The 16,961-nt window shown below is 43.9% G+C and overlaps 1 protein-coding gene across 1 annotated transcript in view; it reads right to left on the bottom strand.

Moving 5' to 3' along the window:
• The window catches only part of SLC38A8 (solute carrier family 38 member 8), a 121,639-nt gene that overhangs the window by 25,931 nt on the left and 78,747 nt on the right, over window positions 1–16,961 (bottom strand). The window contains exon 5 of the mRNA XM_077455749.1: window positions 1,472–1,529. Coding sequence (XP_077311875.1) covers window positions 1,472–1,529 — 58 coding nt within the window. The remainder of the gene's footprint in view (window positions 1–1,471; window positions 1,530–16,961) is intronic.

Genomic DNA, 16,961 nt, shown 5'->3' with positions numbered 1-16,961 from the left:
CTTTGAGGCAGATTGTGGGCACTGTGGGTGGCACTGTGGGTGGCACTGTGGGGTGGCACTGTGGTTGGCACTGTGGGTGGCACTGTGGGCACTATGGGCACTGACGGGGGGCACTGACGGGGGGCACTTACTTTTACTTCAGGATGGCACTGCGGGAGGCAGGTGGGCACTGGCAGGTGGCAGGTGGTCCCTTGTATTGATGGCCGTGATCGGGACTGATGTCCCGATCACGGCCGCCGGTGATCGGCTTTTTTTTTTTCTCCTCGCGCTGTCAGCGCGAGGAGGAATAATAGCCGATTACCGGCTCCGTTCTATCACATGATCAGCTGTCATTGGCTGACAGCTGATCACGTGATAAGGGGTCGGGATCGACCCCTTGCACGGATCGGTGATCAGGCGAGTCTCATGGACTCGCCGATCACAGAGCGCGCCGCGCGCGCCCCTCAGGGGGCGCGCAGGCCGCTCGTACACGGGACGACGTCAATAGACGTAGTCCCGGAAATGTAGGTCCGCGCTAATGCCGTCATTTGGCAATAGCGCGGATCCCAAGTGGTTAAAGAGCTGCAGTCTGCTCACATAATTCGTAATAAAAACATCTTTGCCATTCTTAAGCTTCCCTCCAACCACTTTGCATATTATTTTATATATACTGTGATTCTGTACTTGCCAAATATGCTGCAGAAATCTCCCTCCGCTGAGTCTGGCTGCAACCATTTTAACGGTGGGCAGCTGAAGCTGCTGCCTATTCACTTCCTGGATTTACACAGACACACAGAGGCACAGCTCCAGCCCTGCAGCTCTCATTGGTCCTCTTATGACTCATCCTGCAGCTCTCATTGGCCGTCTTATGACTGGCAAACTTTCATGAGAGCGAGCGAGAGAGCTGTGCCTGATGTCATAAGCCTAGGCTTTTTACCAGACAAAAATCAGGAAGTAAATATTTTACTATACAAAGTTAAAACAAGGGCAGGAGATATAATAGATGGAAAGATGAAAACATGACTGCTTTAAATAAAAAAATCTATACCAGTATGTACTGCAAAAAATAAATAAATAAAACACACACACGTGCGCTTGTGCGCACACGCACACACACAAACATACGCACACACACTTATTTTGCTCACAGCCTCATCCAATTTTTTTTTCTTTTTTTTGCGGTTGTGATCTGACATCCTGTATTGTTCTCAATGGCTCCAAAAATGGACTAGGGACTATAGGATTCATAGTGTGCAGTACTAATGACTGTGTGACTGACATACACTGTTAGTTCCAAACAAACAGAAGTGAGGAGGAAAAGGAGCAGTTTGGGAGGAGGCAGAAAAACACAGTAGGAAACAATTTCCTGAGAACTAGACTGCAGGGCCATTAAGTAGTGGATGTGTATGGGTTATTTTTGTAGAATAGGAATATCATTTAGTGTCAATGAAATTAGACGATATGTACCTAGCTGTCAGTTTTTGCAATTTACCTGAAATCCAAAGCAGATTGTGGGAATCACGCTGAACATTGAAGCCAGTGAGGAAACCCTATAAATAAAAATGGATATATTAACATTAGATTTCATTCAAACCACAGCATCCAACATTACCCCTTACCAAAATAGAGTATTGTATGACTGAATTTTTTATACCTGACCAATTTCTTATGAGAGGAGAGAAAAAGAGAGACAGGAAAAAAAAAAAAAAAGGGGGGAGGAGGAGGAGGAAAAGGAAGAGGAAGACGATGAGAGGGGGGAGAGGAGGAAAAGGAGAGAGATCTTTAATTGAAGTTACCACACATGGGCCAGTATCAACACTGTATCCTGGCCTAGGCCAACAAGGTCCAGGCCTAGGGTAGCACTTTGCGGGGGGGCAGCATGCAAAGAGTCCCCACCGGCTAGCGCCATTCTTATGGGGTGGAATGGGCTGAGGGGCAAATAAGTCTAGCTCCCCCATAAAGCAGCCGCACTGCTTTCATTATGCGGGCGGCTGGCATTCCGCAACTGTGAAGGGGGGGGGGCGCTGCTTCTAATTTTGACTGTCCTATCATCCTGGACCACAAACCTTCCTCACTGTGCTATATGTTTTCTGCTGCACCACTGGCATTGTTATATCTTTTTAGTCCTCGCCATAAAATTATCAGAAATTTGTGCATAAAGTAGAACTAGGGGCAACATTCCCATTTTGGAAAGAGTAAGGGAGGGTTATAGTCAGTCAATTTATTTTTTACCATCCCTGTCCCATTGCAGAGCTTTCCCTTCACTTCCTGCCCCGTAGCCAAACAGGAAGTGAGAGGAAATCTATGCAAATTAAGGGAATCCATTGCGCCCCCCCCAAGGCCCTAAGAACTAGTGTCCCCACTTGAAATTTCAGGGCGATTCTTAAACAGCAAGGGGTGTGGCCTTGACAGGAAGGGGTGGGTCATATTTAAATTAGGGGGTGCACAAGTTTAGTCAGGTCGGCTAGGGCAGGACAAAACCTAAATACAATACTAGGTCAGTTATTGGAAGACTAGGCTAGTGCTGGGTACCATTGTGATCAGAAGTACATTTACAGTATTAATATGTAAAATAAGTAAACTTGCTACTTTACCAAACATCTTTCAAAGTTTTGTTCAGAAAGATCAGTCAAAGACAATATCTAATTGGTTGTGCTAGGTTTCTGCTTTTTGGACACTGTTCGAATAAAAAGGTTCAAGCAAGCTTTCAAGCATCTAATCCAGGCCTAGAACAAGGCAAATCTCCCTTTGTCCTTTTTTACTGAAAAGGACGGCTAAACTAAAAGAACAAAACTGTAATACACTGCATCTTATTAGTCCTTAGATCTGGTGGCTGCAATAATTTTTTTTCACGTTTTACTAGTACTAGTAACACTTTCTGTCCCATGGTGACAGCACTCTCTCACTGCACTGTATCTATGGAGCAGCAGTGTTGTCATCCCAGGATGGAATATATGTTAGGAATGGAGAACCTCTCCTCATTTCCCTAACGTATGGAGGGGTGGGGGGAAATTTTCTGGTCCACACAAAGAAATGATGACCACCAATATCAGTGGAGAAAAAGCAGAGAGTCCGGGAAGCTGTTAGTTCAATAGATGGCAGGATCACAGGTCTTTTTGCACTTATCAAGCAGATATTTCAAAACACTTTTAGTTGTATATTTAACAAAATGGATCTTTAGCTTTATTGTTCGGGTTGGCATTCACTATAATAATCTCTTACCCTCGCTTACAATATTCTCTGCAGTGTAGCCATGGCCCCTCTGTTCACCTTGCATAGGCCAATAAACATCTCATGTACTAAAAACAATATAAATGGCAGTGTTTGAAACATTATTCATTTGGATAGCACATTTTTCTATGACATTGAAGGCACTAGTAGCATGAAGAGAATAGAATAAAAATGAATTACGCAAGTTTACAAAAATCAAAATGGGAGTTATTCAATTTTATGTACTGTGGCAGCACACAGGTAAAATCATCTGGTTGTATCCAGGATGGAAAATATGTATGCCCTAGATTCAGGCTTTATGCGGACTTGTACAACTAGAGGGGAGTGCTGGGAGTCTTATAGGGGAAGAGTTAATGAGCCCAGCTGAAGTAAGTGGGCTCATTAAGACCTCTACAAAAAACCCCAGCATGCTTAGGGAGATGCTCATCCTGGAACCAGTTTTGTGTTTGTATAGACTGGGGAGTGTGTCACCTGTTCTGTGCGGTGAGTTAACGACTGTGTGGCAAACCTCTACAATAGAGACAGAGACAGGGACTGGTGCAGCACTAGGCTGCACTCAGTTGTTAGACAGGGAATCTATGTGTGTAATTAGAGGTCAAGCTGACCAGGATTTATTTTCATGTTTTTCTTTTGTTTGGCTGTTATATTTTTCACTGCATGTAGCATAAATAAACCGCACCTTTTGTTTTTTCCACCTACAACGCTGTCTGCTGTGCCTGATTTTGTATTGTGAACCCATCCAGGGGGTCACACACACCCGCTGCCGAGCTAACCCCTCACAGTTGGTGGAGAATTTGGGCAGTTTTTTTTTAAGGCCAGCATGGAGGAGATACTGAAACAGCTGGCTCTAGCAAATGACTCCAAGGGGTGAGGGTGGAGAGAGTGAGAGGGGGGGAGTTCTACCTAAGGTCTGGCCGGAGTAGCCTGGGAAGCCCAGCCTGCAAGAGGCAGCGAAAAAGATTATTTGCTACCGCTGCTGGCAAGAGGGACATATTGCAGCCATTTATGTAAAATGTGTATTAATGGTAGAAATGTTGATGTGTTACTGGATTCAGGTAGCCTGGTAACATTGATAAAAGCTGAATTAGTTACTACAGAGGTCTCTGGGAAGAACAAGGTGGCTGTTATTTGTGTGCATGGGGACACCCGAGAGTATCCTGTAACTTCAGTGTTTTTTGAGACCCCCAAAGGTAACCTCTCTCATCAGGTGGGGTTAGTGTCTCACTTACCACATGATGCTATTGTGGGAAGGGATTTTCCAAAGTTCTGGGAACTCTGGGATTGTCCTGAGCCCCCCACTGGTGCCCCTATAGACCAGGAAGATGACCAGAATTCCTCTGGGAGTGGTGAGGACTCTCCTGAATTTCCCTTGTCGGTATTGGCGGGGGAAACTCGAGAAACTGGGGAGGAGCCAACATCCTCAGATGAAAACATGCCGTCTGTGGAGTTTTCGGATCTTGAGGTTCACAGGGAAAATTTTGCCACAGAACAGTTAAAAGACCCCACCCTAATAAAGGCACAGGAAAATGTGGTGAAAATAGATGGCGAGTTATTGAACCCAGATAAGACTTGCACTTACCCGTACTTCACTATGGAAAGGGACCTGCTGTATCGAGTGGCTCAAAGGGCAGAAGAAACCATTGAGCAACTTGTGGTGCCCAAACCTTACAGGAAGTTGGTGTTAGAATTGGCCCATGGGCACATTCTGGGAGGTCATCTGGGGACCGAGAAAACCAGAGAGAGGGTATTGCAGAGATTCTATTGGCCTGGGGTCATGAAGGAAACAGAAAATTATTGTTCCTCCTGCCCTGTGTGTCAGAAGTCGGCACCTATGCCACATTTCCGTAACCCGCTGGTACCTCTTCCTGTCATTGAGGTCCTCTTTGAGAGGATCGCAATGGATTTGGTAGGTCCGATAATGAAGTCCGCTAGGGGGCATCAGTACATTTTGGTTATATTGGACTATGCCACCCGTTATCCTGAAGCAATTCCTCTTCGAAATACCTCGGCCAAAACCATAGCCAAAGAGCTATCTCTTGTTTTTAGCCGCGTGGGTATTTGTAAGGAACTGCTTACGGACCAAGGTACATCCTTTATGTCCCGGGTTATGAAAGAACTATGCAAGTTGTTCAAAGTGACACAATTGCGTACATCTGTGTATCACCCCCAAACAGATGGGTTGGTTGAAAGATTCAACAGAACCCTAAAACAAATGTTAAAGAAGGTGGTGGATAGAGATGGAAAGAATTTGGACTGTCTAATACCCTATCTGATGTTTGCCATTAGGGAGGTACCCCAATCCTCTACGGGTTTCTCACCCTTCGAGTTGCTCTATGGGAGACACCCAAGAGGGCTGCTGGATATCGCCAAGGAAACTTGGGAAAATGAGAGTTCTCCTCACAGGAGTGTGATTGAGCATGTCGCCCTGATGCAAGATAGAATTGCACAGGTAATGCCAATCGTAAAGGAACATTTGACCCAAGCGCAGTTAGCACAGCAGAGAGTGTACAACCGTGGGGCCAAGACCCGTACTTTTTCCCCGGGGGATAGGGTCTTGGTGCTAGTCCCTACGGTTGAAAGCAAATTTCTGGCCAAATGGCAAGGTCCATACGAAGTAATTGAAAAAATTAGTGAGGTGAACTACAGGGTTAGACAACCAGGAAGGTGAGAGCCGGAACAGATCTATCACATCAATCTGCTGAAAGCCTGGAGGGATAGGGAATCCCTAGTCGCAGAGACTTTGTCACAAGCCCAGTCTGATTGCTTAGTTCCTCAGGTTGGAATAGCAGTCACCTTATTGAAACCCCAACAACAGGAGGTTAAAGAGTTTGTACTTCGTAACAAAGAGATTTTCTCTGAGCTGCCAGGACAAACATCTGGTGTAGAGCATGACATTATCACCCCGCCAGGAGAAAGGGTAAAACTAAAACCTTATAGAATACCAGAGGCCCGACGGGAGGCAATACGTGGGGAGGTTCAAAGGATGCTGGAATTGGATGTGATAGAGGAGTCCCAGAGTGACTGGTCCAGTCCTATCGTACTAGTGCCCAAATCTGATGGGAGCTGGCGGTTTTGTAACAATTTTCGACAATTGAATAAAGTTACAAAATTTGACACCTACCCCATGCCACGTATAGATGAGTTGATTGACCGGCTGGGAACAGCCCGATATATGACAACTCTTGATCTCACCAAAGGGTATTGGCAAATTCCCCTGGCCGAGTCGGCCAAGGAGAAAACTGCGTTTGTAACCCCAGATGGGGCATTCCAATATAAGAGAATGCCGTTTGGGTTACAGAATGCACCGGCAACATTCCAGCGGAATAGGGATAAGATTCTGAGGCCCCATCAGAAATATGCTGCAGCTTACCTGGATGATGTGATTATCCATAGCACAAACTGGGTCTCACATTTGCCAAAAGTACAAGCAGTCCTAGACTCTATCCGGGAAGCTGGGTTTATGGCCAATCCAAAGAAGTGTACCATTGGACAGGAGGAGGCCAAATATCTTCTTTACACTATTGGGAGGGGGGTGATAAAACCCCAAGTCAATAAAGTCGAGGCCATACAGAGTTGGCCACGTCCCAACAGCAAGAAACAGGTACTAGCCTTTCTGGGAATCGCTGGCTATTATCGACGATTCATTCCCCATTTTGCTTCTCAGGCTGTGCCCCTTACCAACCTGACAAAAGGGAAAGAGTCTGTCATGGTTAAATGGCCCCCAGAGGCTGAAGAAGCATTTCAGTCCTTAAAAACAGCCTTATGTAGCCAGCCAGTGTTGTACTCACCAGACTTCTCTAAGGACTTCGTTGTACAAACTGATGCATCAGACGTTGGGTTAGGAGCAGTGTTATCCCAGGTCTGGTATGGGGAAGAGCACCCAGTCATTTACCTCAGCAGGAAGTTGAAGTCCCATGAGGTAAATTACGCCATGATTGAGAAGGAATGTTTAGCAGTGAAGTGGGCTCTAGATTCCCTTCGGTACTATCTGCTAGGTAGGCACTTTGACCTGGTGACTGATCACGCTCCTTTAAAGTGGATGGCTCAAAACAAGGAAATATAAGGGTAAATAGGTGGTTCCTGGCCCTACAGGAATTTAACTTTACAGTTAAGCATCGCCCTGGTGTTAAAATGGGGAATGTGGATGCTTTGTCTCGGATACATGCGTGTCTGACTGCTTGTGTTACAACCCCAAGGTTGAAACAAGAGGGGGGGGGTATGTGGCAGCACGCAGGTAAAATCACCTGGTTGTATCCAGGATGGAAAATATGTATGCCCTAGATTCAGGCTTTATGCGGACTTGTACAACTAGAGGGGAGTGCTGGGAGTCCTATAGGGGAAGAGTTAATGAGCCCAGCTGAAGTAAGTGGGCTCATTAAGACCTCTACAAAAAACTCCAGCATGCTTAGGGAGATGCTCCATCCTGGAACCAGTTTTGTGTTTGTATAGACTGGGGAGTGTGACACCTGTTCTGTGCGGTGAGTTAACGCCTGTGTGGCAAACCTCTACAACAGAGACAGAGATAGGGACTGGTGCAGCACAAGGCTGCATTCAGTTGTTAGACAGGGAATCTATGTGTGTAATTAGAGGTCAAGCTGACCAGGATTTATTTTCATGTTTTTCTTTGTTTGGCTGTTATATTTTTCACTGCATGTAGCATAAATAAACTGCACCTTTTGTTTTTTCCACCTACAACGCTGTCTGCTGTGCCTGATTTTGTGTAGTGCACCCATCCAGGGGGTCACACACACCCGCTGCCGAGCTAACCCCTCACAGTACACACAAACACACATCAATAATGTTATTAAATGCTCTTCCCAGAAGGATTTAATAACATAACCAAATCAATTATAAGGACACTTATCACATGGCTGGGATGACATATGGGAAAAGATATGGTAATAAATAGAGGGCGCTGGTAAATATAGTAGCGATACTAACAATGATGAGTATCAATACAGTGCCTTGCGAAAGTATTCGGCCCCCTTGAACTTTTCAACCTTTTGCCACATTTCAGGCTTCAAACATAAAGATATAAAATTTTAATTTTTTGTGAAGAATCACCAACAAGTGGGGCACAATTGTGAAGTGGAACGAAATCTATTGGATATTTTAAACTTTTTTAGCAAATAAAAAACTGAAAAGTGGTGCGTGCAAAATTATTCGGCCCCTTTACTTTCAGTGCAGCAAACTCACTCCAGAAGTTCAGCGAGGATTTCTGAATGATCCAATGTTGTCCTAAATGACTGATGGTGATAAATAGAATCCACCTGTGTGTAATCAAGTCTCTGTATAAATGCACCTGCTCTGTGATAGTCTCAGGGTTCTGTTGAAAGCACAGAGAGCATCATGAAGACCAAGGAACACACCAGGCAGGTCCGTAATACTGTTGTGGAGAAGTTTAAAGCCGGATTTGGATACAAAAAGATTTCCCAAGCTTTAAACATCCCAAGGAGTACTGTGCAAGCGATCATTTTGAAATGGAAGGAGTATCAGACCACTGCAAATCTACCAAGACCTGGCCGTTCCTCTAAACTTTCAGCTCAGACAAGGAGAAGACTGATCAGAGATGCAGCCAAGAGGCCCATGATCACTCTGGATGAACTGCAGAGAACTACAGCTGAGGTGGGAGAGTCTGTCCATAGGACAACAATCAGTCATACACTGCACAAATCTCACCTTTATAGAAGAGAGGCAAGAAGAAAGCCATTTCTCAAAGATATCCATAAAAAGTCTCGTCTAAAGTTTGCCACAAGCCACCTGGGAGACACACCAAACATGTGAAAGAAGGTGCTCTGGTCAGATGAAACCAAAATCAAACTTTTTGCCCACAATGCAAAATGATATGTTTGGCATAAAAGCAACACAGCTCATCACCCTCAACACACCATCCCCACTGTCAAACATGGTGGTGGCAGCATCATGGTTTGGGTCTGCTTTTCTTCAGCAGGGACAGGGAAGATGGTTAAAATTGAGGGGAAGATGGATGCAGCCAAATACAGGACCATTCTGGATGAAAACCTGTTGGAGTCTGCAAAAGACCTGAAACTGGGACGGAGATTTATCTTCCAACAAAACAATGATCCCAAACATACAGCAAAATCTACAAAGGAATGGTTCACAAATAAACGTATCCAGGTGTTAGAATGGCCAAGTCAAAGTCCAGACCTGAATCCAATCGAGAATCTGTGGAAGGAGCTGAAAACTGCTGTTCACAAACGCTTTTCATCCAACCTCACTGAGCTCGAGCTGTTTTACAAGGAAGAATGGGCAAGAATTTCAGTCTCTCGATGTGCAAAACTGATAGAGACATACCCCAAGCGACTTGCAGCTGTAATCACAGCAAAAGGTGGCTCTACAAAGTATTAACGCAAGGGGGCCGGATAATTTTGCACGCCCTACTTTTCATTTTTTTATTATTTAAAAAAGTTTCAAAAATCCAATAGATTTTGTTCCACTTCACAATTGTGTCCCACTTGTTGGTGATTCTTCACAAAAAATAAAAATTTTATATCTTTATGTTTGAAGCCTGAAATGTGGCAAAAGGTTGAAAAGTTCAAGGGGGCCGAATACTTTCGCAAGGCACTGTATATGTGTGTTAATAGTTAAACAATTAGAAGAGTGAAATACCAACAAGTATAGACTCAATAGACATAAGTGCTTGACTAAAACACAATAGCGTGTACAACAATAGTGGTCAATCACACTAATACACACAAGGGTGATTAGAAAGTCCCAATTGTAATAACCACAATTGTATTGTGGACACCAAGGTCTTCTAGGTGTATATAAAATCTTCTATGTGAATAGTAGAAATTCCTTCACCAGGAAGTGGAAACCACACCCCACAGTGCTGGATATTGAATCAGCTTACCAGAGACTTCTTCAATTAAAAAGAAAGTCATAAAGGCTTGTACAGGATTGTGCCTGCTCACAATGGAGACTGGATGTCAATGGGAAAACCTCCTCCCCGGATGGTTAGGCGTGGGACATGAAAGGAACAATTGATGTCTCCATAGCGTAATAACGTTTATTAAAAGAATTTAAAAACATAACAAAAAGCCAAATGGCCCCTTAGATTTGTTGGTGCCCACCCAGCACTGGGGCTGTTCACTTATTGATAGCGGTGCTGAGCATGTAAGCCATAAGCCACCTCCGGTGTCGGCGTGCGTTCCACGCGGCTATAGTTTCGTATGAATGTCTTCAGGGATGCGTAACTAGGAAACAGTAATTTATACTGAAAAGGGGCGGACTAATGGGCGTGATTATAGGCGCCGACAGAAATACTATGACACCCATCTAGTAAAAAACAACTTATGTAGTGTTCAATAGATATTTAATGAGAGCGTCAATATTGGATAAAATCTTTAAAGGGTAGAAGAAACTTAATTCAAACCTGAAGTAGACGCAAGGCATAAGTGGAGAATTTGTAATATGCAGCCGCAGTGTCAGTTTACATAATATAAAATAGTGTTCCCACTATACACACTACCAGCGCTATAGTGGCCTACCTAAATCTTGTAAACAAATAAAATAGTCCATATGCTCATACATATAACAATGATTAAATAGCACTTTGTATGTGATAAATTGGTATAATAGGTTATAATAAAATCTAAAAAAAAACAATTTGTGTCTATGTTAACAGCCCTCCCAAATATCCAAAACCCTGGGTGGGCATATCTAGTTGCCCATAAGCAAGGCAACTTAATGGCAATAATTGGCAGGTTTGGTAGTTCTATAAAAAGCTGAGCACCGACCCCACACCACGGTTAAAAACCGAACTAGCATGATGGGTAGAAAAAGGAGTAGCCAAGAAAGTACTTGACCAAAAAGAAGCTCATTATCTCCAAATACATGCAACAAAAATTCCGGTGCTGTATATAGTACCTAAAATATATAAGAATAAAGGGAGCCCACTGGGCCGCCCTATAGTGAGTGGGATTGGCTCTCTCTACTCCAGGTTGGGGGAATATCTTGACAAACTCCTCCAGCCTCTAGTTACACAGAGCCAATCCTACTTAAAAGACAGCAGGGAACCAATTGTACTTTTACAAAACATCACTGTAACTGACATCACTTTAATGGTAACAATTGACATTGAGTCGCTATATATATCAATATACGTCAGAAGGATGCATTGGAAGCAGTTAATGGACTCTGTCAAAAGAGCCCAATATGACCAAATCCTAAACCAATTATTTGGTGGAGGGACTATCCCTAGCCATGGGAAACAACTATTTTTGGGCGCTCAATGATTATTATAATCAAACAGGTGGTATCGCCATGGGGGCACAGTATGCCCCAAGTGTAGCTTTCCTAGGAAAAATTAATAATAGGTATGGTTTAAAATTTATGGCAGAACACAGTTTAACCACTGTCAACTACCTGGACACTCGCTAAATTTCAGAATACTATTGTCACAACAACGTTCTTCAAGAGGCGGACAGAAATGCATTTGTGCCAACCCACAGCTGCCATCATCCGCAGTGGATAGGCGCTGTTCCTAAGGGACAGTACATGAGAATACAGAGAAATTGCCATAATGATGCCGATTTCCTTCTACAGGCGCAAGTTCTAACAAATAGATTCCTGGAGAAGGGCTATCCATTGCATACACTTGAGAAACTTGTTGGACAGGTGTCGGCAAAGGATAGACAGTTACTTCTGGTCACCAAACCCAAAAAGGAATATAAGGGGGAATCGGCTTTTCTTTCAGGCTTCTATTGTCAGTACAAACAAATGGAAACAATTTTTTAAAAATTCTGGCCAATTTTGCTCAAAGATAGGGACTTCCAATCTTCACTTCCAGACAAACCCAAGTTCATTTACAGAAGAGCCCCGGGATTGAGAAACCTCATTGCACAGAATGTACCAGACCCACCCTTCAATGTTTTTGGATGGATCCAAATGGAGGCATCCATTTTTCCTTTCATATCCCATGCCTATCCATCCGGGGAGGAGGTTTTCCCATTGACATCCAGTCTCCATAGTGAGCAGGCACAATCCTGTACAAGCCTTTATGACTTTTTTTAATTAAAGAAGTCATTTGTATCTGATAAGCAGATTCAATAGTCAGCACTGTGGGGTGTTGTTTCCTCTTCCTGGTGAAGGAATTTCTACTATTCACATAGAAGATTTTATATACGCCTAGAAGACCTCAGTGTCCACAATACAATTGTGGTTATTACAATTGGGACTTTCTAATCACCCTTGTGTGTATTAGTGTGATTGATCACTATTGTTGTACACGCTATTGTGTTTTAGTCAAGCACTTATGTCTATTGAGTCTATGCTCTAGTCTATACATATCTTGTTGTTTAATTATTAACACACATATATTGATATTCATCATTGTCAGTATCACTACTACATTTACCAGCGCCCTCTATTTATTACCATATCTTTTCCCATATGTCATCCCAGCAATGTGATAAGTGTCCTTATAATTGATTTGGTTATGTTATTAAATCCTTCTAGGAAGAGCATTTAATAACAATATTGATGTGTGTTTGTGTGTACATAAAATTGAATAATTCCTATTTAGATTTTTGTAAACTTGCGTAATTCATGTTTATTATATTCTCTTCATGCTACTAGTGCCTTCAATATCATGTGTTTTCCAAATTAATAATATTTCAAACACTGCCATTTATATTGCTTTTAGTACATGAGATAATGTTTATTGGCCTATGCAGGGTGAACAGAGAGGCCATGGCTACACTGCAGAGAATATTGTAAGCGAGGGTAAGAGATTATTATAGTGAATGCCAACCCGAACAATAAAGCTAAAGATCCATTTTGTTAAATATACAACTAAAAGTGTTTTGAAATATCTGCTTGATAAGTGCAAAAAGAACCTGTGATCCTGCCATCTATTGAACTAACAGCTTCCCGGACTCTCTGCTTTTTCTCCACTGATATTGGTGGTCCTCATTTCTTTGTGTGGATCAGAAAATTTCCCCCCACCCCTCTATATGTTAGGGAAATGAGGAGAGGTTCTCCATTCCTAACATATATTCCATCCTGGGATGACAGCACTGCTGCTCCATAGATACAGTGCAGTGAGTGAGTGTTGTCACCTTGGGACAGAAAGTGTTACTAGTACTAGTAAAACGTGAAAAAAACGATTGCAGCCACCACATCTAAGGGCTGATAAGATGCAGTGTATTACAGTTTTGTTCTTGGAGTTTAGATGTTCTTTTCAGTAAAAAGGACAAAGGGAGATTTGCCTTGTTCTAGGCCTGGATTAGATGCTTGAAAGCTTGCTTGAACCTTTTATTCGAACAGTGTCCAAAAAGCAGAAACCTAGCACAACCAATTAGATATTGTCTTTCACTGATCTTTCTGAAAAAAACTTTGAAAGCTGTTTGATTAAAGTACCAGTTTACTTATTTTACGTATTAATACTGTAAATGTACTTCTGATCACAATGGTACCCAGCACTAGCCTAGTCTTCCAATAACTGACCTAGTATTGTATTTAGGTTTTGTGCTGCCCTAGCCGGCACTAGCTTAGTCTTCCAATAACTGACCTATAACTGTCTATTGAGTCTATATTTGTTGGTATTTCACACACATATATTGATATTCATCATTGTTAATATCACTACTATATTTACCAGCACCCTCTATTTATTACCATTTCTTATTGACCAAGTTGTGCAATCAGGGGAGCAGCTTTAATATTTTTATATTTTTGTCACATTTGAGTGTTTTATTATTTTTGGCGTGGCGTTCATCTATACACTTCACATATGGGAAAAGATAATCTGATGTATTTTGTGATTTAGATAATACAGTATTAAATGATGATGTTGTCAGGGGTTCAGGCCATCCAGGCACCTCAGCCGTGTCCCTGCGCACATGCACAGTGAAACGGCGCTCCGGCGCATGCGCATTTGCGGTCCGGCGCTCAGGTGCACGCACATGCGCACTGGCGCACGCCTGTGCGCATTGGCGCACGTTTAGCGTCCCCCTGGCGGCCTATAAAAGCTGCTCTGGTGCACGCACCAATTGCTGGTTTGTCTTCAGCTCCTGTTACCTGAGATTGTTCTTTGATGCTGCTGCTTCTCTCCTGGATTTGACCCTTGGCTTTGTTATAAGGACTCCGCTTCTCTCCAGTGTTTGACCCTCTGCCTGTGACCTGGACTTGCCTCTTGTCTCCTGCCCTGACCCACGGCCTGTGACCTGGACTTGCTTGTGTCTCCCTAAGACACCTTACCTGGGCCTGTGCCTGTATCTGGGACTATCAGTGTTTGACCCCCAGCCAGGCGTCCCGCCCTCTGCAGCTATCAACCAGTTGCTACACAAGGTGTCCATCTCTACCAGACCTTCACGCAAGGCTTCCCCTGCCACCTGGGTTGCCTGTGCCTCTTTGTGCCATTTGTTCCCTGTATCACCTCCTGGGGGCAAACTGCGCTTAGTCGCAAGGGTGAACCACTCTTGGCATCTCGGCCTCGGTAAGTACTTCTCTGATAGATGTATGGGAACATTACAGCTGATATATATAAAGCTCTTTTTAAAGTCAGAGGTACTGAACATTCACATTTATGATATTTGTTGTCAGAAAGATAAAATAATGCCAACCCTAGCAGAGTACCCAATAACCTATCCAAACAGGAATCCCTGCAAGTCTCATTAGAGCTCTCACATAGAGGGAATTTCCATAAGCAGCTGTATGGAGTGCCAATGCAGTAAGTAAAGGTAGCCATACTCCTCATCTGTAGCATCTGATGTCCAGTCTTCAGGTAGCGGTAACAAGTAGCCCCATTTTTGAAGGAGACCAGAGCATGAATGATTACTAACCTGCAAATACACCATATGGCCAAAAGTTTATTGACACCTGACCATAACATCTGCTATATGGCCAAAGTTATGCGGGTACCACTTTAAAACGTTTCCATTAATAGGTACCTTTAGGCCCCTTTCACATGGGCAGACCGTTCAGGTCCGCCTGTCAGTTTTTTAGGCAGGCATGAACGGACGCTCCATACAGGTCTATGGGGTGACGGATGTCAGCGGTGGCATGTACGCTGACATCCGACCCGCTCCGATCCACTAAAGTGTGGCGGATGGAGACCCTACTTTTCCATCCATCTGGTGGATTGGATTGGATGAAAACAGACTCTACGATCCGTCTTCATCCGATCCCCCATAGAGGAGAGTCTTTTAAAACTATCTATATTTCCTGCCGACATCACAGATTGTGGAAGAGAATTCCACAACCTCACCGCCCTGATAGTAAAAATCCCCCTATGCAGCTTAAGGTTAAACCACTTCTCTTCAAGTATCATGGCATGGGCCAGTGTCCTCTAAGCCCTTGTACACACGGTCGGACATTCTGACAACAAAATCCGTTGAATTTTTTCTGACGGATTTTGTCCGAAACTGGTGTTAATACACACGGTCAGACAAAGTTGTCGGAAAATCCTATCGTTTGGAACGTGATGACATTCGTTCGTTATGATGGGACTACGTTGCGGGCTAGAAGCCAATAGCTTTGGTCTCGTAATTTGATCTGAGCATGCGTGGCACTTTGTCCAATCGGAATTCTCTACAAACGATCGGACAAAGTCAGATCGGATCATGTTGTCGGAAAATTTTATATTCAGCGCTCAAACTTTGTTGGTCGGACATTCCGATGGAAAAAGTCCGATGTAGCCCACACATGGTCGGATTATCCGACAACATGGTCTGATCGGACCTGTTCCGTCTGAATTTCCGACCGTGTGTACAGGGGCCTCCTGGTCTACTGGCAGTACCAATAGACTTGATTAGACCTTCAGGCAGTTGATGCCACTTGCTATGACATGCGTTTATTTAATTCACATTTGTGAGTGTAGCAGGAAGCTGGCTATCTTACCTGCAGTATCAGAAGACACTCTGCAACATTGTTGCAGTGACACTGTTTCCCTCTAGTGCCACCTAAGACTGTGTCATCACATCCTTTCAGCGGAGTGATTAACACCAGGAAGCAAAGCATACAGGGAATTGTAGTTTAAGGGCTCAAGTTTCACATTGAGATTACACGGTTTTAGGACTACAACCTCCAGCCTGCTCTGGGGGCAAAGGAAGTAGAGACTCAATCTTGATGATCTGAGGGGGATTTTCTCAGACTACATGAGGGAGAGGAAGAGATTAGACCAAGGGGAGAGGGTCTGCCTCCCAGGTCTGTCCACCGCGTTATTTTAGGCATCCACAGCCAGTCAGAACATCCAGCCTGTGAGGGGATCCCAGGTGCCTTTCCGGATGCACCTGCACTGATGGTGTGAAGCATTCCAGTGTGAGTTGACCAGTTGGGTCACTAGAAGAGCCTGCTTGTTCCAGGACGTTTGTTTGGGCCTTGACCGCAGGATTGGGCGAGAGGGCTTTTGGAAACATGAACATTGCACACAAATAGAGTTGTATGGACACTGTATACAGACATCATTGCTCTTAGTCCCCTTTCTGACACCTGTAGTGCAGCAGGGCACAAGGTCATTCAGATGCAGAGACACAGACACCATTTTCCTTTCACCTTGCTGAGGAAGATCCTGCATTCTTTACTTGATAATCTGGGCCATTTGTGTTGCTTGGCCCTGCTATTTAGGTGTTTAAAGCGGGGTTCCACCCTAAAGTGGAACTTCCGCTGATCGGAACCCTCCCCCCCTCCGGTGTCACAATTGGCACCTTTCAGGGGGGAGGGGAGTGCAGATACCTGTCAAAGACAGGTATTTACACCCATTTCCGGGCATAGACTCCCGTGGGAGT

This window comes from Lithobates pipiens, unplaced genomic scaffold (genome assembly GCF_037356315.1).
Source record: "Lithobates pipiens isolate NorthernLeopardFrog02 unplaced genomic scaffold, aLitPip1_a1.2 Scaffold_10, whole genome shotgun sequence".
NCBI lineage: Eukaryota > Metazoa > Chordata > Amphibia > Anura > Ranidae > Lithobates > Lithobates pipiens.
The sequence above is the reverse complement of the archived record's forward strand: the minus strand, read 5'-3'. Positions and strand labels throughout refer to the sequence as shown.